General features: G+C 34.3%; 9 protein-coding genes and 8 pseudogenes across 17 annotated transcripts, besides 6 other annotated features; 11 read left to right on the top strand and 6 right to left on the bottom strand.

Moving 5' to 3' along the window:
• Nucleotides 1-15,882: part of a mobile genetic element that runs on past the window's edge.
• Nucleotides 741-1,139, top strand: TVAGG3_0422590 (DNA/RNA polymerases family; the record flags this gene model as incomplete). The annotated part of the gene is made up of 1 exon (XM_051233475.1): nt 741-1,139. The coding sequence occupies one exon, from the start codon at nt 741-743 to the stop codon at nt 1,137-1,139; it is 399 nt and encodes a 132-aa protein (XP_051103205.1).
• On the top strand, nt 1,438-2,087 carry TVAGG3_0422580 (annotated as a pseudogene). The gene has a single exon. A coding segment is annotated over exon 1 (650 nt).
• On the top strand, nt 2,660-3,322 carry TVAGG3_0422570 (uncharacterized protein; the record flags this gene model as incomplete). The annotated part of the gene is made up of 1 exon (XM_051233474.1): nt 2,660-3,322. The coding sequence occupies one exon, from the start codon at nt 2,660-2,662 to the stop codon at nt 3,320-3,322; it is 663 nt and encodes a 220-aa protein (XP_051103204.1).
• Nucleotides 3,771-4,649, top strand: TVAGG3_0422560 (organellar and viral DNA polymerase type B; the record flags this gene model as incomplete). Its single annotated transcript, XM_051233473.1, has 1 exon — nt 3,771-4,649. One exon carries the CDS (start codon nt 3,771-3,773, stop codon nt 4,647-4,649), a length of 879 nt encoding a protein of 292 aa, XP_051103203.1.
• On the top strand, nt 5,327-5,704 carry TVAGG3_0422550 (organellar and viral DNA polymerase type B; the record flags this gene model as incomplete). Its single annotated transcript, XM_001294023.2, has 1 exon — nt 5,327-5,704. A coding segment is annotated over one exon (378 nt), but the record flags the coding sequence as incomplete, so codon positions are not given.
• On the top strand, nt 5,793-6,572 carry TVAGG3_0422540 (KilA, N-terminal/APSES-type HTH, DNA-binding family; the record flags this gene model as incomplete). The annotated part of the gene is made up of 1 exon (XM_001294022.1): nt 5,793-6,572. The coding sequence occupies one exon, from the start codon at nt 5,793-5,795 to the stop codon at nt 6,570-6,572; it is 780 nt and encodes a 259-aa protein (XP_001294023.1).
• TVAGG3_0422530 (uncharacterized protein) lies at nt 6,897-7,043 on the top strand (the record flags this gene model as incomplete). The annotated part of the gene is made up of 1 exon (XM_001294021.1): nt 6,897-7,043. One exon carries the CDS (start codon nt 6,897-6,899, stop codon nt 7,041-7,043), a length of 147 nt encoding a protein of 48 aa, XP_001294022.1.
• Nucleotides 7,207-7,268: a mobile genetic element.
• Nucleotides 7,389-7,497: a mobile genetic element.
• Nucleotides 7,639-7,747: a mobile genetic element.
• TVAGG3_0422490 lies at nt 7,837-8,576 on the bottom strand (annotated as a pseudogene). Its single transcript has one exon. A coding segment is annotated over exon 1 (740 nt).
• TVAGG3_0422480 (uncharacterized protein) lies at nt 8,769-9,065 on the top strand (the record flags this gene model as incomplete). The annotated part of the gene is made up of 1 exon (XM_051233472.1): nt 8,769-9,065. A coding segment is annotated over one exon (297 nt), but the record flags the coding sequence as incomplete, so codon positions are not given.
• Nucleotides 9,082-9,401, bottom strand: TVAGG3_0422470 (annotated as a pseudogene). Its single transcript has one exon. A coding segment is annotated over exon 1 (320 nt).
• Nucleotides 10,802-11,095, bottom strand: TVAGG3_0422460 (uncharacterized protein; the record flags this gene model as incomplete). The annotated part of the gene is made up of 1 exon (XM_051233471.1): nt 10,802-11,095. One exon carries the CDS (start codon nt 11,093-11,095, stop codon nt 10,802-10,804), a length of 294 nt encoding a protein of 97 aa, XP_051103201.1.
• Nucleotides 11,164-13,132: a mobile genetic element.
• On the bottom strand, nt 13,123-13,668 carry TVAGG3_0422440 (uncharacterized protein; the record flags this gene model as incomplete). The annotated part of the gene is made up of 1 exon (XM_051233470.1): nt 13,123-13,668. One exon carries the CDS (start codon nt 13,666-13,668, stop codon nt 13,123-13,125), a length of 546 nt encoding a protein of 181 aa, XP_051103200.1.
• A 52-nt stretch (nt 15,883-15,934) lies between the features above and the next one.
• Nucleotides 15,935-24,505: part of a mobile genetic element that runs on past the window's edge.
• On the bottom strand, nt 17,347-18,222 carry TVAGG3_0422420 (annotated as a pseudogene). Its single transcript has one exon. A coding segment is annotated over exon 1 (876 nt).
• On the top strand, nt 18,238-18,798 carry TVAGG3_0422410 (annotated as a pseudogene). Its single transcript has one exon. A coding segment is annotated over exon 1 (561 nt).
• TVAGG3_0422400 lies at nt 20,386-21,161 on the bottom strand (annotated as a pseudogene). The gene has a single exon. A coding segment is annotated over exon 1 (776 nt).
• Nucleotides 21,179-22,153, top strand: TVAGG3_0422390 (annotated as a pseudogene). Its single transcript has one exon. A coding segment is annotated over exon 1 (975 nt).
• Nucleotides 22,198-24,165, top strand: TVAGG3_0422380 (annotated as a pseudogene). The gene has a single exon. A coding segment is annotated over exon 1 (1,968 nt).

Genomic DNA, 24,505 nt, shown 5'->3' with positions numbered 1-24,505 from the left:
TGTACTTGTCCACAACCACTTCATGTTGAACGAAAGTCTTACAAACCCATTGTTCGGAAAAGGCAAGTGCAACATTGTCAGAGCTGTTAACATTCTTTTCGAGAAAGGTTTGTTGGAACCAATTCCAGATGACAAGCTGACAGAAACTTTGTACCAAAAGACGAAACAAACTTTTCATTGTTAGCAAGACCAAAAGTTGTTCCAGACAAAGTTATAGTACAAAAGAAGTACACAGTTCCACAAGGAGTTGGTTTGTTCGGATACCAACCTGAACCAGAAGAACTTCCAATGAGGTTCCAAGAACTTCAAGATGCTATAAACAAACTTCCATTGAGACATCCAATTGACGTCAAATTGTATTGGAGAGCATCTGAGTTAGGTCAGAAGGTTTTATATGAAACAGGTTGCTTCGACGATGTTTATGAGATAACAGGAGAAGTTTCTCAGAAGATAAGAGACTCACTTGAATTTCCACAAACTGGACCAATTGGTTGCGACAAGTTCGACTCAGATGAAAAAATATACTATGTCGACCTTAACGCTGCGTACATGAGGTTTGTCCAATATATTCGACTGGAATTCCAAACGAAGATGGTGAGTTCCCGGGAAGGAACTATACAGTTGGAAAAGTCATACAACAACTGTATGATATTAGGAAAGCTTCAAACCCCAAACTTGCAATGACACTCAAATTGCTTATGAATTCGACATGGGGATATTCCATTAAGAAACCTCAAAAGATGAAGAGTAAACATTATGAGAAGGTCGACAACTTTGTTGAAAGGTTTTCTCCTTTTGTTTTGAAGTACGAGTTCACTCAAGGTCAAAATGGCTTAGTAACCACATTAAAATCTATTGTCGAACATTGGTCTTACCCTCAGTTCGCAAAAGCAGTCCTTGACAACTACAACAAATTCTTCTCCGAAGTCAAATCCAAAGTGAAGGTTTACTATGAGAACATTGACGCGCTCATGACGAACGAAGAAGGATACAACAAACTCATTGAAATGGGAATGGTCGGTGAAAAGATGGGCTGTTTTAAGCTAGATAAGGTATTTTCCGAAGTTCATGTCCTCTCCAAGCGTAAGTACTGGGGCATACTTGAAGACGGCACAGAAATAAAACATTGCATGAAATAAAACATTGCATGAAATAAAACATTGCATGAAATAAAACATTGCATGAAATAAAAACGTTTTTAAAACCATATATTTTTACATATATTAAATGCTTCAGGTTGAAAAACAAAGAACAAAAGTAGCAGATACAAAACCGTTAGACTATATCTTTACAAATGCTGGTAGGACTATTTCAGATGAAGAAATTTCATCCCGAGCATACAGGTTTGACTATCCAGTTCGTTGGCTTCAAAGTCCTTCAGATGCAAAGGCAATAGGATTTAGAAGAGTTTTGTTTTCAAATAGAACTAACGCGTTTATGTTCGCAGTATATTTTCATGGGCAGTATAAAGGTTCTGATGGTCTAATAGACAAATTTGATGAAATGAGGATCTTTACAGTTCGTTCAGACGAAAGTCTTGAAAAAACTCTAAATGACTTTCAAACTCAAATGAACAAATACTATTGGGAATTTCAAGAAAATACGACTCTTTACTAAATGGAACATACTATCTGAAACTAGAATATGACAAGATGAACTCCACCGTTTCATTTCAAAAGATTGAAATTAACCCTCCAAGAGATACAGAGTTTTTATTTTGGAAAGTAGACAAACGTTCTTGGGCACAATTTCTTCGGTTACTAAACCAGAACGAACCATTACCACCAGATGGTCCATTTAAATTTATACTTCCACCAGCAGATTTGACAGTTTATAGAAACGTGTTTGACCCTCAAAATGTTATGTGTCATGCAAGTTTCAGTTCAAGCAACAATAGTTTTCTATGTATCGGTAAGGACTTTTATGACTTTGCTTCTAAATTCTACGAACCACCTAGTAACAGTTTCTCTGACTTTCAAGTTTGGTTCACAACAAATGGTGTGCAGCATATAATACCATTGTACTATGACTTTTATCTCGAATTGTCTTTCATATACAACTACGGAAAAGTGCTGAAAAAGTATTGAAAAATATATTTTAGGGTAGATGGTTTTTAGGTGTCACCAGGTCACTCGGTCACTCGGTCATTTTAACTTCTCTGAAAAAATGAGACAACATGACATTTAGACAACAACACAGGAAATAAACTTCATCGTATATGTTTTGTCAAACATGAGCGTAAAAGACCCAAAAATATATTTTAGGTGAGATGGTTGGATCTCAGAACTAGTCTTGCACTGTTTCAGAACAATACTTGTACTTTTTCAGAACAAGACTTGTACTTTTTCAGAACAAGACTTGTACTTTTTCAGAACAAATTTCCCGTAAAAGCTCTCAATTTGTGAGAAAAATTTTCTGTTTCAGAACAATATTTGTACTTTTTCAGAACAAGACTTGTACTTTTTCAGAACAATACTTGTACTTTTTCAGAACAATATTTGTACTGTTTCAGAACAATATTTGCACTGTTTCAAGACAATATTTGTACTGTTTCAAGACAATATTTGTACTGTTTCAAGACAATGTCCGACGTACCACCAAAAAATAAAAAGTTAGTTTTTTAAAAAAAATATTTTTTATTTTTATTGTAAGAACTGAAATGACAGTCGAAGCAAAAACGTTCACGAACAAATCTAATGGCGAAACATTCACAAAAGGCACCTATAACGGTATTGAAGTCTTACGTAGAGACAAGGATGGTTATATAAATGTAACAAATATGTGTCAGCAGTTTAGGAAAGACTTTAGAAAGTTGTTGGAAAATAAGTCCTGGGAAGAGTATTATAAGGCATTTTGTGAAGAATATACCAACCGCCGGAATTCCGGCGGTTGCTTTTTATACAAAATTCATGCAGGAATTCCTGATGAAATCAAACAGGTTAGAGGAACGTATGTAGACCCAAGACTTGTAAACTATATAGCAATGTGGGCTTCTCCAAAATATTGTATAGCAGTTGGAAAAATTATGGACTCCATAGACAAGAAAGTTCATGAGAAATTAGATGAAGAAGAACTTGAAGATACAGTAGAGAATGCAAAACCTTTGTTCGAACAAGAAGTTAGAAAAATGTGCGAAAAACAAATAGAACATGAACGTGAGATATGTTATGGTTATAGAGACTCTCCATACGAACTAGACCAATGGGAACAAGAAGATTTAAAGAGAGAATTTAGAGAATATGAACTCGCTAAAATTTCATTAGAAGCTGCAGAAAAGAAGTTAAAAGTTTGGGGTCGTTTTGTACAAAAATATTGTGAGTAAATGAACCATTTATTTTTATTGAATTCGGCAAAAATATATTTTAGGTGTCACCAGGTCACTCGGTCACTCGGTCAACTAACATCTTTTTGAAAATGGTGACAACATGACATTTTGACAACAACACAGGAAATAGACTTCTTCGTATATGTTTTGTCAAGACTTCTTCGTATATGTTTTGTCATGACTTCTTCATCGTAAATGTTTTGTCAAGACTTCTTCGTATATGTTTTGTCATGACTTCTTCTTCGTATTCTTTCACCCGTTGAATTTTGTATAAAAAGCAACCGCCGGAATTCCGGCGGTTGGTATATTCTTCACAAAATGCTTGTTTTGAGGTCGAGCCACTTTTGGCTCCACCTGTTTTTTCAACCAAAACTCTTGAATTTTGTGCTGAAATAAAAAAAGTTAGTTTTTTAAAAAAAATATTTTTTATTTTTATTGTAAGAACATGTTAGCAACAACTTTACCAAACTCGTTAGTCATGAACCCAACTTCAATGTTAGTAGAGATGAAAAGCTTCATTCCTTCTTCATATACTTTCGAAACAGAAATCCAGAAGATAAAGCAGGAACTTCTCCAAGGAGATTTAGATTGCACTGCAAAAGATGAAACAAATGAACAGTATCTTTATGAAATGCAGGACCTGGTGGAACATCTACCTAAACTTCCTGAAATACAACAACAAAAGCTTACTATTCCTGAATTCGATGAAATAGAAGTCAAAGCAACCGACTCAGTAGAAATAAAGAAGTTCATACGTAAGGTTAACTATGAGTTTCTTGGATTTCATTGCAACCACAAAGTCATGGACATATATGAATCTGAAGAATTTAAGACCTACGACAACTTTGTTTCGTTAGTTGCAAAATGTGTATGGCAGATAAGAGATAAAGATAGAAGAGGTAAAGTATGGAATGGACAAATAAAACCAGCAGCCTTTGAGTTAAAGAAAACCATTTACGCCTTAGTTGTTTTAGCAGGACAAATTTCAATGTACAATGCTAAAATGAACCCACAATGTTCAAAATGTAAAGCAGCAATGAGGAAATATAACTACTCCGTCAAAGAGATAGAACGTATGCGAAACGACTATGCTGACTTAAAGAAAGAAGCAGAGAAACCAGCAGAAGATAAAATGGACATGTTGACATTTCTGAACAAAAACTATCCAACAGCTGACGATTTCCTTCTATCTGATGTCAAGAAGAAATATAAAGAAACCTTCGGCATAGTTAAAACTTTTGATCTCCTTCGTGAAGAAATAGAAGCCACAAAACTGTTTAAAGTCATGAACCATCACAACATATACCATGTAAAACGCTTGTAAAACATATACGATGAAGTTTATTTCCTGGACTGTTGTCAAAATGTCATGTTGTCACCATTTTCAAAAAGATGTTAGTTGACCGAGGGACCGAGTGACCTGGTGACACCTAAAAACCATCTTCACCTAAAATATATTTTTGCCGAAAAAAATGACCAAATTTCATGAATTTCCTCATATGCTTGCTACCCTCGAAAAACCAAGGATAGAGATTCCATTCGAAAATCGTGAAAAATTGCGAGTAGTAAAAAAACCCAGTCGCCAAAAAAATCCCTGAAATCGTGAAAAAATGACCAAATTTCATGATATAACTGTATTTTTTTTACCAAGTGAACTTTGACACTTCGTCAAAAAAATCCCTGAAATCATATCTTTTATACAAGATAGAAAAATAAAAGTTAGTTTTTTTAAAATATTTTTTTTTATTTTGTATGTAAAGACAGAAAATGACAAACACTGAGTTTGAAACAGTTAAAAAGATAGACAATGACACCAAAGTGGTTAGAATAGGTGATTTAAACGTAAGATACTCAAAGAAATACAAGAAATATTCTTTGTCAGACATTTTATCTCCATCTGGAAAGAAACCACACGACTGGGTTAGAAATGCTTCAACTCAGAAAATTTTGACAAGAAATCCTGAGCTTATGATATCGGTAAGATTCTATGGAACTACAGCATATCTCATTGACAAAAGTCTTATACCAATAGTTTTGTTATGGATTGACCCAGTTGTTGGATATAACTTCATAACATATGGTTCATTCGATACGGAACGTTGCAGTGAGGGCTTACTTTACATCGTTCAGAAACCGAAGGACTTCAATACAAAGAGATATAAGATAGGAAGAACATATAATATAACTCAAAGATATGACAGTACAGTCAATAGAGTCAAGGTTGTGTTCGTTAACGATATGAGAGCTGCAGAAACAGAACTGCTTGAAAAGTTTGAGAAATTGTATGGTGCTCCCATGAAAGGTAAAGAAACGTTTGAAGTAGATGAGATAGAGAAAGCTATAAAATTATTTGACGAAGTTGCTGAAAAATACATGTAAAGCGTTTATTTTTGGTCTTTTGTGAAAGTCAGAAAATAACGCTAATTTTATTTTTATTTTATTTTTTATTTTGTATGTAAAGACAGATATGACAACAACAGAGAACACAACAACTGCTATCGTTCATGAAGCCATAAGTGAAGAATATGAGTGGGTTCAGTTAAACAAACAACTCCGTCTCATTCGTTCGGTCAAAGATGACATGTACCAAATGCAAAGTATTTTGACAGCATGTTTTGCACCCGACACTAAGAAACCACAAGACTGGTTTGAATTAAATAGCACTCATGAACTCCTCAGTGAGTTTGAACATGTAGAACTTAAAAAGATGTACCAAGACAGACAAAACTTACCATCACATCTAAAAGGTATATATGTTCATAAGTTCCTAGTTAGTTCAATAGCAATGTGGGCTTCACCTCGTTATGCAATCTACATACTTATGCTACTTGACGAACTTTGTACAAAGCAGAGAGAAGATATGATGAAAGAAGACAAAAACATACAGAAAAGAATACCACGTTCGGTACCAAAAGGAAAGGAAAAGAACTATAAGTATATGATTTATACTGAAGAGATGGAAAATGAAGAAGACAGAGATATGGTTATGTTGCATTTAGTCAGAAGAAACAACAAAAGCTTTTACGACCTTGCTAAGATTTACAAATCTGACAGAAATTGGTTCTATCGCGAAAACTTACCGATTTCAATGACACCGAATGAAGATGTGAAACAAATAGTTCAAGATACGTTACCTCAAACACACTATGATATTAAAGGTTGTACAATACTTACCTTCAAAGAAGATTTGCCGCTACTGAAAGAAAAAATAACAGAGTATTTTGACAACTTCAAACAAGCAGAGTAAATGAACCATTTATTTTTCAAGCTTGACTTCAGATGACTCAGGTAGCTCTATAAGGTAAATTGTCTTGTCAAATCCTTCTGGCATTCCGAGTCCTTCCTTCCGACAGGAAAAAAATTTCCCGACAACTGGAAAAAATTTTCCCGACAACTGGAAAAAATTTTCCTGTTGTTCGTCCGTAAACCATTCAAATTTTCGAAAATTGAGAACTTTTTGGTCAAACTTCAGAAAAAGTTTTTCCTTCCGACAGAAAAAAAATTTCCCGACAACTGGAAAATATTTTCCCGACAACTGGAAAAGTTTTTCCTTCCAACAGGACACAAACGGATGACTGACGTTCCTCTTCCTGAATGCCTTCCAAAGCCAGAAGAACCGACAGCCCCAGCACCACAACAGACTAAGACTAAAACACTTACATTTTTCAAGCTTGACTTTTTACAATTTGAACTTTGTTTGCGTAGATATGAATTCTGAAAGAAGTATGAGGGTCTTGTATGACTTTGTACTTCTCCCATAGTTCATGTCTGTCAAACTTACCTGCCATGGACTCTTTCATAAGTTCCATGAAATCGTCTTCGGACAATCCGGGGAAAAGTATAATATCAGTAAGTATTCTCTTTACATCCTTACCTAAACTTGTTATATACGAAAACGATAAAAACAGTTTGACAGAAAAGTGACAACTTTACGTGTCAAAAATATAAAAAGTGATATTTTATTCATCATTATCTTCTTCATAATTTATTTCATATTCTTCGTCTTACCAACAAAAGATGGGAATGTGAACAATTGCGGGCAATTTTTAGCCATTTTGGCTTGGAACTAGAGCCTGCGAGGTACATGGATAGTATCAGTACCTCACAGGCTCTAGTTCTCTATATGGCGCCGAGAAATTTTGGTGAAATGTGGTCGCATTTCACCAAAATTTTTTCGGCGCCATAGGATGAATTGGAGGGTGAGAGATATTATTTCATACAATACTACTCTCACCCTCCAATTCCCAGCCAAAATGGCTAAAAATTGCCCGCAATGTGAACAATTGCGGGCAATTTTTAGCCATTTTGGCTTGGAACTAGAGCCTGCGAGGTACATGGATAGTATCAGTACCTCACAGGCTCTAGTTCTCTATATGGCGCCGAGAAATTTTGGTGAAATGTGGTCGCATTTCACCAAAATTTTTTCGGCGCCATAGGATGAATTGGAGGGTGAGAGATATTATTTCATACAATACTACTCTCACCCTCAATTTTAATTACTTAAACTCATTCTATTTTTTTTGACATGTAAATGTCACTTTTACTGAGATCTGACACAATGTCAGATCTCTTTTTTTCGTATATAAGAAACTCTTGGCTGTCTGTACACAAATGACAACTGAAATGTTAAAGTGTCTGAGCTTCTTAAGAATTCGACACATGTCTTGTTCTCTATTCTTTAACAAAGGATGAGAAGCAAAGTCATCTAAGATAAGAAGACATCTGTGAGGGTAAGTCTTCCAATCGTAAGATTGCAATTTCTTCGAAATGTATTCTATCTCTTTCTGTTTGTTTCTGAAGTGTTTCTTCTCTAATATTCTCTGCATTTCCTCATTTGGGTCTTTAAACTTCGAATTGACATACTCATTTATAGCATTGTACTTCAAAACTCTTCTTTGGTACTTCTTTATCCAATCTAACAACTCAGAGTCTTTTATACATACTAACTTAGACTTTTTTATAATATCTTTGAACGAATTGACGGTTTGGTCAAATTGACCCGAAGTACTACAAATGACTACTAACTCATAGAATGGGTTCTTCTCATCTAGTTCTTGTTGTTGTGCAGCCATTTTAAGATAAGTGAAAGTCTTACCCGACCCAGGTGGTGCAATTAGACCTGTATACCATTCTGAGCAAATAAGAACTTGTCATGTATGGGTTTTATCTGAGCATTTTCCAACTTCCTCTTGTTCTTATTTAAAACATTCTCAAATTTTTTGTCAATGTCAGCAAACTTTTTTTCTAACATATTTTTAGAAAAATTAAAATTTTTATCTTTTAGAAAATGTCTAGCGATTTCGCTATCTATATTCGAGATAAACTTTTCGACAGCAAAACATCTGTCGACCATAAAATCTTACATAGTGTAAACAAGAAAGGTGAATTTGTTCTAAAGTTCTGTTTCTGGGAATATGACAAGAACCATAAAACATTAAGCAGAGCAGTCTTAAAATTTGTCAATGACAGACTTGTTGACAGAGATGACGCCTCTTGGAGAGATGAAGTCCAACAAAACTTCTTAGAATGCAAAGAAGACACATGCGCTGTTCTTGAAGATGAAATAGAAAACAGAATAGAAGAGCTATTAAAGGACAAAGAACTTTTACAAAAATATGGTTCTGAGAAGTTTGACATAACTCCACCAGAAAAGAAGAAGAGAGAAAAGAAAGAAAAGAAAGTAGAAGAAGAGAAGAAAGAACCTGAACCAGTTCCAGAGAAGAAGAAATTTGACATGTAAAAATAAAATTTTATTTTTAGAACATTTCTGGGTCAATGTCAATGTTCTCTTCCTCTTTAGGAGCAAACACCGGCTTAGACTCTAAAATCTTTTTACCCAATTTACCTTGAACTTCTACAACTTTAGACTCATAATATTCATAGTCGTCTGCTTTCTTTGGTTCATAAGGTATAACAAGTTTGTATGCTTTGCCTTCTTTAAGGTTTGAAAACCTTCTGTCAAAACTTTCTTTGACTGTTTAACAAACCTTCTATGTCTAAGTCTTCAAATTTCGCACCATTTTTAGTCACAATAGCAAACTTAACTGGTTCGATGTTCCAAACTTTGCTGAATGAAGACTTTTCAAAATGGTAGAAGTAAACATTCAAATATGTGAATGGGTCTAGTTCTTCTTTAAGTCCTGACATGTACTTGTTGACTGAGATGAATTTTGTCATCTTTTCTATCGGATAAAAAAAATATTTTTTTTAAAATTTACTCAGAAAAATTTTTCTTTGTATATACACCATTCTGTACGTCTAAAAGACTTTTGACATTTGCCAAGAATGTTCGTTTAGACGCTGGCATATAACCATACTCTTGACAATACTGTTTATACGAATCGTACAATGACCTTTCATCTAAACACTCAAAGTCAGTTTCATCTATGAACAGTTCATATACACTCTTGTTTGCTTCTAACAATGTTTGTCTCTCTTCGGTATGTGGACTTTGTCTTGGATTGAACTTAGAAATATCTAATGTCATGAAATATGAGAACAAGTGGTTGTAAAAGTCAGATGTCAAAGTTTCTGCTAAGTCGTCAAAATATTCTGTATCTTGCATATGAGAATCTGACGTTCTGACAACTACATATCTTCTGTCAGAACTTTCTAACTGCATCGGAACAGCATTGTTTGAAACCATAATGAAATTTGCAACATTTTCACAAACTCTTTGGTCTTTATATTTTCTTTCAACAACTCCAACTTTGTCTGTTATAAGACTCTTCAAAGCATCTGAGTTTAAAACCTTTGTTGTATCTATACTTTGAAGTTCGTTACATACTATAAGTTTCATATTCTCTATTGAAGAGTTAAATTTACCGCAGATGTTTTCTAAGTTTGTCATATTAGGGTTCGAATAGCCCTCTAACAGTTTGCATAAGATATCTGTAAAGAAAGTGTTCTTACCAGTTCCTTGTTTTCCAATTATAATGAGAGCAGTTTCATTTTTAGCACTTGGATGTTGTAAGATGTTTGCAAACCAACATAAGATATACTCATAGACTCTTTCGTTTCCATTGCATATAATTTCTTTGACATGGTCTAACCAAGCTTCTATAACATTTTCTTTCCATTCTACTTGTTCGTATTTATATCCAGTGAAGATAGAATAGAAGTTTGGAGATGGTGTATAGACTTTATACCACGAACTGAAAAATCTTCAAGTTTTGACAATAAGATATCCCAAGCATCTAACATCTTCATGCCAACTTGTACGACTTTTATTTTCTTAAGTTTCTGTTTACATTCTTGTTCTGAAACTATTGTCGCTCTTGGTTTGTTAAAGACAACATCCCATTCTTTCATAACATAACATTCTGGGCAGAGTCGACATAAATGACTAAACGTTTCAAATTCTCGACTGCTTTGTTATAGTCTCGAAATGGACACATATTTCTGAATGTTTGGAAGTCATAAAAATCTGAAACATCTATTCTGTACATTTTTATAAAAATAAAAAAAAATATTTTTTTATTCTTGACTTTGTTGTTGCATTTGTTCCATTTGTTGCATTTGTTGTTCTTGAGCTATTTGTTGTTGAAGTTGTTCTTGTAGTACAATACTTTCACCAGTTGCATCTTCCAATTCGAAACTTTCTGCCGTCATTGACAAATACATAGGACATAAAAGTTTTACAGGAACAAAGTTTGCGTCAACTAAGGTTAAGTTTATGTTTGCTAAAGTGTTTGAGTTTACTAAAGCTGAAAACTCTGCATTCGAATGAACAATAGGCAAACCAGCAGAGAAAGTGTTGTTTATACGCATAAGTATCTTTTGGTCATAGTAGTTTCTGTCGACATTCGAATAGCACTTTGAACCTAAGTTTGAAACAAGAAACAATAAGAATTACCGAAAAAGTGACAAAACATCAAAAACAGGGAGGGGGTCTCAATTTTTATTACTTATATTATTTTACAATATTTATATAAATACTCTTTATAATATATTTTACTATAAAATTATACCTCAAATTCAAATATTTAAAATATTATTTACATAATTATCTCAAAAATTATATTTTATATATTATTTTCATATGTATAAATCATATAATCTATATCTATGCAAATCTCATCTAAATTTTTTTGAAACAAACCGCTACCATTTTATAATGGTCCATCTTAAATTCATCATAAATTCTGGTACATGTTAGTACCAGAGTCTTCAAATCTCAAACACTCTGGTACCAACATGTACCAGACGCGAGTTTCCAATGCCCTCGTACGATTTTCTATTAAGATCTTCTTGAATGAGAAGGTCTTCATAGAAACTCGTACGAGGGCTTCTCTTTTAAATACTCTGGTACCTGCTGGTATCGGAGTCGACTTTACAGCCCTTTCCCCAATTTTGAAGCTGGGGAAAGTTTTCAAGCAATGAAAGGGAAGCTCTCGCTATGAGGTGAAAATCTAGAATTTTTACCTCATAGCGAGTAATCCTTTGTTAATTGCTTGAAAACTTTCTTCAAATTATCAAAATTTCGAGGAAAGTTTCCTTGCTTCAAAGTAGAGATGGAGCCCTTTGAGCCACTGCATATAGGTCAGTGACTCAAAATAATCCATCTCTACTAGAAATCGCCAAAATTTGGGTCGCAATCTTTGAAATGCGACGCAAGTTTGGGCAATTTCGCGAGGGACTTGCTCCATTTGGTGCATAGATTCACACTCTATGCCACCAGATGGAACAATTCTTTCGCTGACAGCGGGAAACTTTGTCTGAATAGTTTAACATTCAGACAAAGTTTCCCGCTGTCAGAGAGGGAATGGAAGGGTAAGAGGTATATATTCATAATGTATACCTCTTACTCTTCCATTCCCTCAAGAAAGTTCAAAAACTTGGGTGCAATCAGAACTGATTGCACCCAAGTTTTTGAACTTATATAAGGAATTGTTGGCTATGATGTACTGATTCATGATCAGTACATCATAGCCAACAATTCCTTCGCAAACAGTGGGAAACTTTGTCTGAATAGTTTAACATTCAGACAAAGTTTCCCGCTGTCAGGAGGGAATTAGAGGGTGGGAGATATATAGATAGACTATAAATCTCTCACCCTTTAATTCCCTCAAGAAAGTTCAAAAACTTGGGTGCAATCAGTTCTGATTGCACCCAATTTTTTGAATTTGTATAAGGAATTGTTGGCTATGATGTGGATAGCCGCTGCCAGACCAAATGAATTAACCGTTGTGAATAACGTTTCTGAATCTTTATTTAAAAAGATAAAATATCACGATTTTGGCTGCGTTAAAAATCAAAGAATTGATGTTTTTGTCAAAAATCTTTTAGAAGAAGTTGCACCCAATTACTTTTATCGTATTAAAACGATTTACTTCAAACAGGTTTTATTCCTTCAATTAGAATTCGCGAGCCTCGATTGACAGATTATAAAACAAAATTGAAAAGAGAAGTTCAATCACGTTTATACCAAGTATTAAATTTTGTTCAGAATCAAGAAGCCAATTTGAATCCATTAAGATTTTTATTGGAAAATGCTGAAGAAAAACTTTCTCAAATAAATGAGAAGATACAAAATTCAATTACATATTTAAGATCGTTTGAAATTCCAAATGAATTGTTAGATACGTATATGTTAGAAATTAATGAATTTTGTTATAATTCTCCAGATTATATTTTAGAACATTTCGAAGAATTTTTAGAGGATTTCAAAGAAAAGAATAATTTAATAGACTAAAAAATTTATTATTTTTATTTATTGTGAATTTTAAATTGTCACTTTTTAAGTGTTACTCCCTATTGAAAGTGTCACTTTTTGGGTGTCACTTTTTCGGAAATTCTTATATACTCGAGAAAGTGTTGTTTATACGCATAAGTATCTTTTGGTCATAGTAGTTTCTGTCGACATTCGAATAGCACTTTGAACCTAAGTTTGAAACAATATATAAAATAGGTGTACTTAAAGTCAATGGAACAGACATTCCTTGTATGACACCTTTTCCTGTTATAGGAAACTGTTGGTAGTAAAAACCAGATATAAGTTTTGTATTATAGCTCATATCGTTTAGAGTAAACTCAGTCGGACATCCAAACATAATGAAACCTGCTCTAGTTGCAGCACATGTTACACCCGTACTTAAAGTATTAAATAAGTCAACAAAACCTGTTGGTGGTATATCTGAGTAAGTATCTTCAAAGGAGTATTTTTTACCATTCACAACAACAAAGTCTTCTGGTGTCAAAAGAGCAAAACAGGCTTTAGTCGTCATTGTGTTTAAGGTTAGTTTACAATATCGTCCTTGAGGACTTTGTAAGTTTGTTGTTATAGAATTATATGACTCAGGGTTTTTAGTCGTAATAGTATAAACCACTATGTCTTCTGCCATTTACATATATTTAAAAGTTTTTCTGAAAGTGGAGAAGAACTTCATCTAAACTTTCACATGGCGTTTCTTGAAGTTCTCTGTCTAAGAAGTTCAAATATTTTGTAAAGACATAGAACTTTCCTTTGTCTACACGAACAAACAAAACAGGGTCTTTCATATCGTTCAAAAGTGTGTAAAGTCCTTTACATGAAATAAAGTCTATATTATTTTTCTTCAAACATCTTTCAAGAAGTTTTGCCATTTTTACTTAGCAAATAAACTTTAATGAAATGTTGTGGTCGTCAAATATTTTTATAACGTCTGGGAAACTATATTTTAAGTTCAACGTTTCACCTCCTTTCATAACGTATATCTTGTCAATGACATTATATGAAACACCACAGCAAGCAATGTCGGGTTCTATTTCTTTGATGTTTATATCGTCTGCCTCTGTCAAAAGTTTCAATAGTTCTTTCAAAACTTCATGAGGTGCAATGACATATGAGTTCACTTTTACAGGGTTGTGTTCGACCAAGTTTAACATTAGACCTAAAGCTTGACAAATCTTCTCCTGAGTTTTAAGTTTGTCTTTAAGTTGTTGGTAGTCGTTTCGAATATCTGCAACAGAACTTAAGTCTCTGCTAACTTCAGGATATGTTGGTTGTTCTTTTACAGGAACTATTGTTATACCATTTTCGTCTTCGTATGGTTTCCCCACTTCAACATCTCTGTCTTTGACATTGACAACAACACTTTGACTGTTTGTTTGAGTTGGTGAATTTAACTTCACATCTGCCACCGCCATTAAACCTTTTGAAACACTTACGCTTCTATTTTTCGGAAATGACATTTTTACTTAGAATAAAAAGATGGACGTATTTGAGTATCTCTTCGAATTGAAGCAAAACAAAGTTTACACACACAAACAATACAAATACATTGATAGAATAGTTCTTTACACAAACAATGGAAAATGTTATAGAATAGCAATATTTGCTGAACCAAAATATTTTCATAAAGCAAAGAAAGTTGGTATAACTGAAATGGTGAAAGTTCTTGAAGCAGACAAAAATATAACAACAAAACTGACCGATATTTCTAAAGGAAAGTTTATAATACAATATTATATCAAAACTGGCGTACTGTCAATATTTGACGGAGAGAAGTCAGTTCAAGAACAACTTACTGACCTGCTGCCAAAATCTGCTCGATGGAAGCTGTCGTTATACCAATCTGAGGAGCCCCAGCAGGTTTCATCGAACGAATCTTCAAAAGAGCATCTTCCGTGAAAAGTGCTATTGGTTTTGTAAACTTCTTTGCTTTCAATTCATCTGGACCGTCTCTGTCACCAGTATATTGTATTTGAACTGTACCAACAGTTGAAATACCACCCATAAAGTCTTCTGAGTCAGCAAATGGAATGCCAAGCCAAAAGTTTGAACGGTCTCTATTTGTATATTGAGTTTTTTGACCTCCTGCATGGGTCCATACTTTCACATATGGCATAATAGAACTTTGCATTTCAGGGTTAATGGTTGTTGTGAAGTTGTTGTTAAAGTTCATAGCATCTAATGTCAAGTTGTATGACCTCATATCTTCAACTGTAGAATATTCTTCTCTTGGATAATATTTGCCATCTATGTTTATATGATATTTAATACCAGGGTTGTAGAAACAAGAATAGTCATTTATAGTTCGTCTGAAAAGAACAAACATAGTATCTGCATGTTTCATTGCAGTTGTTAAGGCAATATCTGTTCTTGCACCTGGGTCAGCACTTTGGTTTCCAACTTCACCTGCAAAGTCTTTGACAGATATTTGGTGTATAGGGAACATAAGTGGAACTGCAATATATTTGGCAGCTAAAGCATTTGAAATATCTGGGTCCAACATATAGACTGCAAGTCTGCTTTCTATTCTCTTGCATTCAAACTTTTCGCATGTAAACTTAACTGGGTCCCAAGCAGTTCCAGCAGCATTGAAATAATAGTTTACTTCAGTGTTGAGGTTTGAGAAACCAAAGTCTAAGTCAACTTTGTCTTTGCAAAATTCGGCGAATGACGTTTGATTTGCTCCCTTTACGTCTGTAAGAGTGAATGGGTCTTGTGTTGGTGCAATGACTAAGTTATTTTTGCTTGGAGTAAGTTCGATAGAAATTTTTCCTGCCCAGTTTGGCAAGTATCTTAAAAACCTGAAGATGAGGAAAGATGACAAAGGAACTCTAAGTTTCAGTTTTACTTTAGTGGCAGCAGTTCCATCTGAACCAGAAAGTTAGTATACCTAAGTCGTGTACTGTGGCACTGCGCGCCTCCGTACACAACTTAGCGGTTTTGACACTTTACGAAACCGTTAATGTATATTTTACAACACAAACACAAACACCAACTTAACCTTAAATATTTATAAAGCCGCCAACCACTTCACCTCACTAATGAAAAAATAAACGTTTTCACAAACGACTTCACTAATGTAAAAAATAAACGTTCTCACTTACAAAAGTATTGCAACTCCTCCCATTGCTGTGCTTCACATAACAGCTCATAATCTTCTGACTCACTGTCTCTTCATATAGGTCAAAATCACTGTCAAAATGAATGTTAGTAAGTTTTGACAAAGCTAATGAAACACGTTTACCGTTTGTATCGTATGCTTGTATAAACTTTCCATTCTTCATTCCTTCATAAACGCTCAAACTAACTTTACCCTTTCTCCTCGTATCTGATAGAATGTATTTTCACGAGGAACGAAGAACAAATTCTTGAACTCATGACCGTTGTAGTTTGTTATCTCAATAGTTTTCGTCATTTACATCCAAATAAAAATTTTCAGTAAAATAATAAAATAAACTTAAAATTAATGATATCACCACCATCACACGTATGAAAACATAGCACAAAATAAATTAGGTGAAGTGGTGAAATCTCACCTTTTTTTCACCTCTTTTTTCACCTCATGAATTCATTGCTTTATAACTCTCTTCCTTGGTTTCTTTTTAGTTGCTTTCTTCACGTCTGTCTCCAACTTGACTGTCTTTCTTCTTCGTCCGTAATGATACCAGTTACTTCCACCAGTCAATGGTCAAATGGTCTTCGTAAGGATTTCCATACATTCCATAGGGACCATACGGAAGAACTACTGGTGGAGGAAGAGTTCCATCGACTCTATTTAAATGCATTGTTTCACCTTTCATCTGGTCATTAAAGTCTTTTGCGTGTTTTGCAAACTCACTCATCGTCCTTTCCTAAAGCATTTTCTGACTCAGTCGCAACCAAATTGGATGCTTTATTTATGAGCCCTATTTTATTTAATCTTAACTTCTTTGCAACCCAGCCTCCAATCTTCCCTTTATTTGCATCTAATGTCTTCGAAACCCTTCCTCCACTCATTTATTTACTGCGTCATAAGCCCAAGTGCTTTTGCTCCAAATGCTAATGCTTTTGTTCCCATTGCGCCTAAAGCTGTCCAAGCTACCATTTACACCATATTAAAATCATCTCTCTTCAATATTATCTCATAAAAGTTCTCGTTACTGGAGAAAGTCAATGAAACATAAACATTCTCATGGACTTCGTCCTCGCCGCTTTGCGGCTTCATAAACTTCTTTCTTATCTCATCTATACGCTTCAAAATGTCTGAACAATTGCTAACATCTTCTACAACAGTTATTTCATCATGAATGACCTTTAAGAACAAGCTCATTTAATATGCTATTAAAATCATTCAATAATGAGTCCATCCTTTCCATCTTTAGGTAGCACAACATCTTTCATTGAAGAAGGTTCGACAAGTCTTATGTTAAACTTACTGACAAAGTTTGTTATACTATAATGCTTCGGCGGCGAATACATATAGTTTGAAAGACATAATATAGATTCTTCAGCAAATTCACTTATACTGGATTTTATAACAATGTTCTCACGAGACCAAATACCACCAATTGACAATCTTGTAAGCAATCCTGCTGAACCTTCAACTGTAAACGTCGATGGTAACATTCCACGAAGGTCATCTATTGACATCGTTGAGTCACTGAATTTAAATATTTTCTTAAAGCAATCGTCATTATCTAACCATGCAATAGCTTTGAAGTTTTCATTCGAATATACATCTGCTTCATTAAATGTAAAACCTGACTTCTTTGCAGAGACGACTTTAAAATCTATTGATTTGTTTCAAAATTATATACTATGGTAACTTCTGAAGGTAATGGATGTCCTTCCGCAGTCAGTTGTTCTCTCACTACCGTTTGAAGCTTTGTGTTAAAAACTTTCATGTCATCTCCTGTCTAGGTTCACATACACAGCAACAGGAAAACTATCTTGCTTCTTTTTTCATCATTATACCTCAAAACATTAAAGTTCTTCAATAATATTGTTCTTCCTGCTGGAATACTTCTAACTGTCTTATTTCAATAGCTTTCTCACCTCCTACATACTCTACCCAGTGTCTTGGATATTCATAAGTATACTGACTTTCTTGAATTTTGGTAGGTTTCATCATAACGTGTTCATAGTATATCTTTATACTCTTGTCAGTTAGACTCGGTGCTATGTTCTGAATATTTCTGACTTGCATTTTTAATGAGATAAAATGAAGCATTTAATACATGACGTAGATGAAGACATGAATGAAACTACAGACAAACTTAACTCTTCTCTCATTCTTCCTTTCAGTAAGGACTATGAGTTCTGTTCAAATGGTGTGTATTTCTATTGTGGAAAGATGGGTTCAGGTAAGACATTTAATTCATTCGTCATATACTCATAACAGAGCGTTTAGGAAACGACTCTTACTATGACCAAATCATTATATCAGCAACTTCAGACTCTATGGACTCAACAGCGAAAACATTTATGTCAAAAGTTCAAGCCTCTGTCGTTAAAGTTCCAGACAGTGAACTCATTGAATTTCTTCAACGTTACATTCGACGTAAGAGGAAATATTATGCCTATTGTAGAGTTCATACAGTCAGGAATGCAAAAGACTTCAGAAGAGATGGAAAGAATTATTGACAAACACCACTTACGTCAGTACTCAGGAGTTTACGATATGAAACGACTGACAAACTACATTCTATCAAAACTTTCAAAATACCCCTTCAAAAATATCCTTCAAACACTCTGCTCGTTTGCGACGACTTCGCTGGTAAAGGTTTAGTGTCAAAACCAGACTCACCATTAGCTAACATCATTACTAAAGTCAGACATTACCACTTAACTGTAGCAATACTTATGCAAACATGGAGGTTTTTAGCTTTAAACATAAAACGTCTCATAACTGACTTCGTTATCTTTCAAGGTTTCTCACGTTATGATATTGAACTCATTTGGAAACAGTCAGGTATAACATTACCTTTTGAAGAAATTTGGGAAGCATATAAGTCTCTCATCTCTCCTCGTTCATACCTTGAGATTCATATCATGACTAATACCATTAAAGTCAAAAATATTCCATGGGAACGACCAACATTGTTTTAAAGTTTAACCTTCAATTGACTGATGGTAAACAAATTCCATGCATCTCTGTCGCCATTTCTGTTAATATTTTTGCTGTCATTCATATCATCCACTTCCATCCGTTAGCTTTTGAGGATATGCGTTAGAATAGCTGTTCTTAAATGAAGGCTTTTCACCTTTGAGAGCATAAACTCTATAACTTTCTGCATACTTTATGTTTGAACCTCCTGAGCCATCATTGACATAAATTTTTATAGGCTTCCACCCTTTGTTCATGTTCCTGCTTCTTCCCTTAGCTCTTTTGTTCAGTAGTTCTACATCTTTATACACAGCACCTGTCTCAGTGAATTCAACAATATTTTCATTCGTTAGCTTTACATTCAAACCCTTGTCGAGTATATTGTTCATTTCATACATATAAAAGGTTTTTATTCTATATGAAATGAGAAGCAAATCCATCTTAGCTGGTGCCGTTAATGTTCCAATTGAACCAACATCAAATGTTGACTCACGAACGACAAACAATATTGTCATAAAGAACTATAGTTCGGAGTGTTTGAAAGAGCCAGAACCAGAACTGAAATCCGTGAATTTAAACACAGCTTCAAACGCTAACGCTACATCAGATGTTAAGTTAGAGTATCCACCACTGGACCAAATTCTTTCAAGAGAAGCCAACGACAACCCTTACATAAATGTTCAAACAAATCCTTCAGATAACGTAGACCATTACCTTCTTCAGTTATACCAAACAATTTTACTCAAAGACGATAAGAAGCTTTTGACAAATCTTATAAGCAAGAACCAAATAATTCTAACAAAGGAGGACCTTGAAAATGTTATATCACGAATAACAGGGAAACAATGTGTCATTGACTATCTCGACCCTGAAATCGAATGCTGTGGTCAAACGCCACCATTCATGAAAATAGGTAACATCCGCATCATTGAAACACCAGGAACTACAGGAGTTGAGTTTAAGTATAAATATTCGAATGATATACAAAACTTTCAACAGAATATAAACTTTGTTTGAAATATGTTTTAGTAAATTAAAGCAATTTGTAATATCTATCCAAAACTTCTTCAACAGTATCGAACTCATCTTCATAATGCAAACCTAATCTTATTGACTTGGTGCAGTTTTCACTAACACAATATAGCGCTTTGCGCTCGGCGCCTTTGACGCCTTTTTCTGTTCTCTTGACTGACATAACTAACTCATTTGTTTCATCAAACAGCAACAACCAAAGTTCATGACCTAATACATAACATTCATACTTTATATTTTTAGCTCTGAGTTCTCTTGTAAGCTGTTGCATTTAATATTTTCTAAAAAGTCAACTTCAACAGTCATTCGCACTGGTGCCTTCAGTTCTACAGGCTCTCTTGAAAGTCAACAAGTCTGAATTGCATGTCTTTCAAATTATGAGGACTAATGCGAACCCATTTACCTAAATGAGTTGCTATGACAGGAACGTTTGGAATGAACATTGAATTGACTGCATAACAGAAGGATTTATATTCTACTGAACCTTTACTATTAACTCCTGAAATGCCTGTGACATTAGCTATTTTAGACTCAATGTATAAACAATTACCATAACATACGTATGGAACAGATTTCATCTCAATCGTTTTGTCAACACTTTTCAAAGGAAATGTCATATGGTATGCTCCCAAAAGAAGTTGTACTCTATGACTCATTCGTGTTATCTTAAACTCCTTCGCATAACTGAACTTCAAAACTCCTGCAATAAGTTTAACATTCATTAAGTTTTCTTCGTTCTCCTTGTTTATTGTAGTATTTATGAGCGCATTTAACACTCCAGCTAATGTTTCCATCTTATATTCTACATTATTGTGAAATCTTATTTCATGCTTCTTTCCATCTATTTCAAGCTCCATGAAATCTGTTTCATCTGTTATAACGAATGAAGCGATAGTATTGAAGTCAACAACTCTGAAAGCAAGCGCTTCATTCTGAAGACCTAAGTTTGTTTGTAGCTTTACTGTCCCGTATTCGTTTGGGTCTGTACTTTGCAAATAGAACAACATTTTATTCTCATTAAAATATGAGTATTGCTGCATATGCGTATGAAGCTGACAGAGCTAAACGTTTATATTTTGGTCAATACTCTCTCACACTTACTGACAAATATATTGTTATTTCTGATGGAAATACCGAGAAATACATAACATGGAAGGACTATGAAAAGTTTGACCCTATTTTAACTCCATGCACTATGCCATTCATTGTAAATGGTGAAGTTGTCATGAAGAACGACACAACAGTATATAAGTCTGTATATGAAGCATTAGAATATATGTTGAATTATAATCCCGAAAGATTTGACCCAAGCACTACACCATGTGCAATGCCTTTTATTAAGGACGGTGAAATCGTAAGAGTTCCGAATTCAACGGTTTACACAGCTGTTCAAAACAGTTTACAAAACATTTTAGCGAATATCTTTAATTCAGAAACTACAGAAATAAAATTACCGTATATAACAGATGCTAAAGAAATTAAATCAAAAACGACAACATTATTTACGTCACTTAATGATTTAATGACTTATATCATTAATATTCCTGCACCAACTACAGCATTTGATCCAAACTCGACGGTTTGCAGGGTACCTTTCATAAAGGACAGTTCATTAATTACTTTAAGGGATTCGACAGTAAATGAATCATTAAAGGCGTCATTAATGAAAATCATTGATTTTAACTCATTCATGAATACATATAATTCATTCATTAATGTTTCATATGCTTCTAAAGAAGGTGAGCCAAAAACTATCAATAAAGCGGTGTATGAAATAAAAGCATCAACGACGAAATTGAATTCATTAACTTTTGACGGTGATAGTTTCGTTAATGACATAACATCGGGGAAAACAATTTTAACGAAAGAATATTTAAAATCTCATGTTAGTGAGTTCGTTGAAATTGAAAAAGAAGTGGAATTAAGTTCGATCCACTGAATTTCATTTTCAGCTTAGCGAATGCGGGTGTTAGTTTCGCTGAATGGACAACTATACAGAGTGAAATAAATGCAATATGGACGTTTTTGGGGTCAAAAGCGGGAATGGGTGAGCTTGTAAATGCTGCAAGAACATTAGGTGAAACAGGAAATTTTGTAGATGGTTTTAAAAGACTTGTTTCAAATGTTTTAACAAACACAAAGAAATTATTTAGATATACCATACATAACGGACGGATTTTCGAACAGGTAGCAACAAACCCTCCGGTTATGGCTGCGTTGATGATGGTTAGAGATATAAAACCACGTAACGACGGGAACGAAGAACATGAACAACAGAGCCCAACGGGCTCAGAGCCACATAGTGGCGAGGATACTGGTCGGGTTATTCAAGACATTAAAAACGTGTATCCTGAAGTTATTGATTTATTTAGAGGAGTTAATGATTCAATTTCAAAACATTCTATAACCCTCGATGAAGAGAATAAATTAACAGATTATATATTCGTCATTATTGCAGAATTAATGAAGAGAATAAATGAAAAAGGAATTGGTGATATCATTAATGTCAGCGATGTAATGATGAAAAGAAATTTTGACTCATTATTTACAAAACCGAAAACAGAATATAGTCTTTATGACGTAATTACCGAATTAATGAAAAAGATTAATGATAATAAGAGTTCTGGCGGAAGAGTTGAATTAGAAGTGAATGATGTTAATGAGAAATTAGCCGAAAAAGCAGATAAAAACCACGTTCATTATATAACTTCAGACGAACAGATTATAACGGACTACCATGGATATTTAACACGAAGTGATGAAGCGAAGACAAAAAATGTTAATGAAAGAAGATATAAATACATTCGTGCTAAAGGTTATGACATAAGCTGTACTGTACAGTATGACACAGGTAAAGCACCAGAAGCATTTAGTTATAACGATGAAATTTATGCCTCTACTTTCAATGTTAACGGTGTATTAGTTGAACCAAGATTTACTTTGAGAGTTAAGTCAAAAATAACGTTTGAAGATGCTATTAAAAGTAAAGCTGACAAAGTTGAACTCGAAGCAATGAACAAAGTTTTGAAATCTCATAAACACAATATCTCCGATATAAATGAACTTCAAACTTCTTTAGACAGTAAAGCAGACAAGAACCATACACATAAATCCTTCACTACTGTTAGAGCAGACGACATAATATTGAACTATACCCTTGGTTCAAGTGCACCTTTAGAGAATCCAAGTACAAGCGTAAAAGATACACTAAACTCCTTAAATAACAAATGTATGAATATCGAAGGTCATGTCAGAAACTTTGAAGCACATGAACTACCAGCAATGTTAGATAAGAAAAGCAGACAAGAACCATACACATAAATCCTTCACAACTGTTGCTATAGAAAGTATTGAAGGAACGGTTGAAGAAACTGGTGGGATGCATTATATTGTAAACCTCCTAACTTTCCACAAGGTTTAACATCGGATGACGACATAACGACGATGAGAAACATTAGATGTAAAGATGTTTATGTCATGGAGGATGAAAATAATGTTAAATTCACTGCTCAAGATTTATATGATAAGAAAGCAGACAAAACAGAGCTTCAAACATTAAAGACAGAAATACTTCAAACATTATATCCTATAGGCTCTATTTATACGTCAATGAACTCAACAAATCCAGCAACAGTTTTAGGTTTTGGTACATGGCAGCAGATTGTAGACAAATTCTTATACTGTGCTAACTCTTCAAAGCAAACAGGAGGTTCGAAGAAAATTACTGAAGCAAACCTTCCACCGCACACTCATACAGGAACTACAAACACAACAGGTAGTCATTCACATTCAATAACAAAAAAGAGGTTATACAAAATCTTGCAGCAGGTTCGGATAGACAGGAATGCATAGATATGATATTTCAAGTGACCCAGTAGATTCAAGCGCAGGTATTTTCTGTGGAACCGCAGGAAATCATTGCCCATACTTTCACAACAAATCCAACAGGGCTCGGGTGCAGATTACATGCCACCATTTGTGACTGTATTTGCATGGTACCGCGTTCAATGAACGCACTTGAGCCTAGAATAAAATCTTTATTTTTACATAAATGAGCTTGAAAGAAGTATTCGAACAACATCCATGGAGGTCATTTAAGAAGTTCAATGAAGCTGCAAAGAGTTCGGGATTTACTAACAGAGCTGAAGTGAAAAGGTTCTTTGACAAAAATGTTTGTACATCAAACAAAAATAAATCCTTACGACTACTTTTTACCAATTTACTCCAACACTCCTGACGCATACCAATTTGACACTCTCATTCAAAGCAGAAAAGGAGGACATAAACCATTTCCTCATCTTCATTAATGTTAACACTCGTAAAGCTTTTGCGTATATAATGAAAAATAAAG

This window comes from Trichomonas vaginalis, chromosome V (assembly GCF_026262505.1).
Source record: "Trichomonas vaginalis G3 chromosome V, whole genome shotgun sequence".
In the NCBI taxonomy this organism is placed as follows: Eukaryota; Parabasalia; order Trichomonadida; family Trichomonadidae; genus Trichomonas; species Trichomonas vaginalis.
This window is presented reverse-complemented; position numbering and strand designations above follow the sequence as displayed.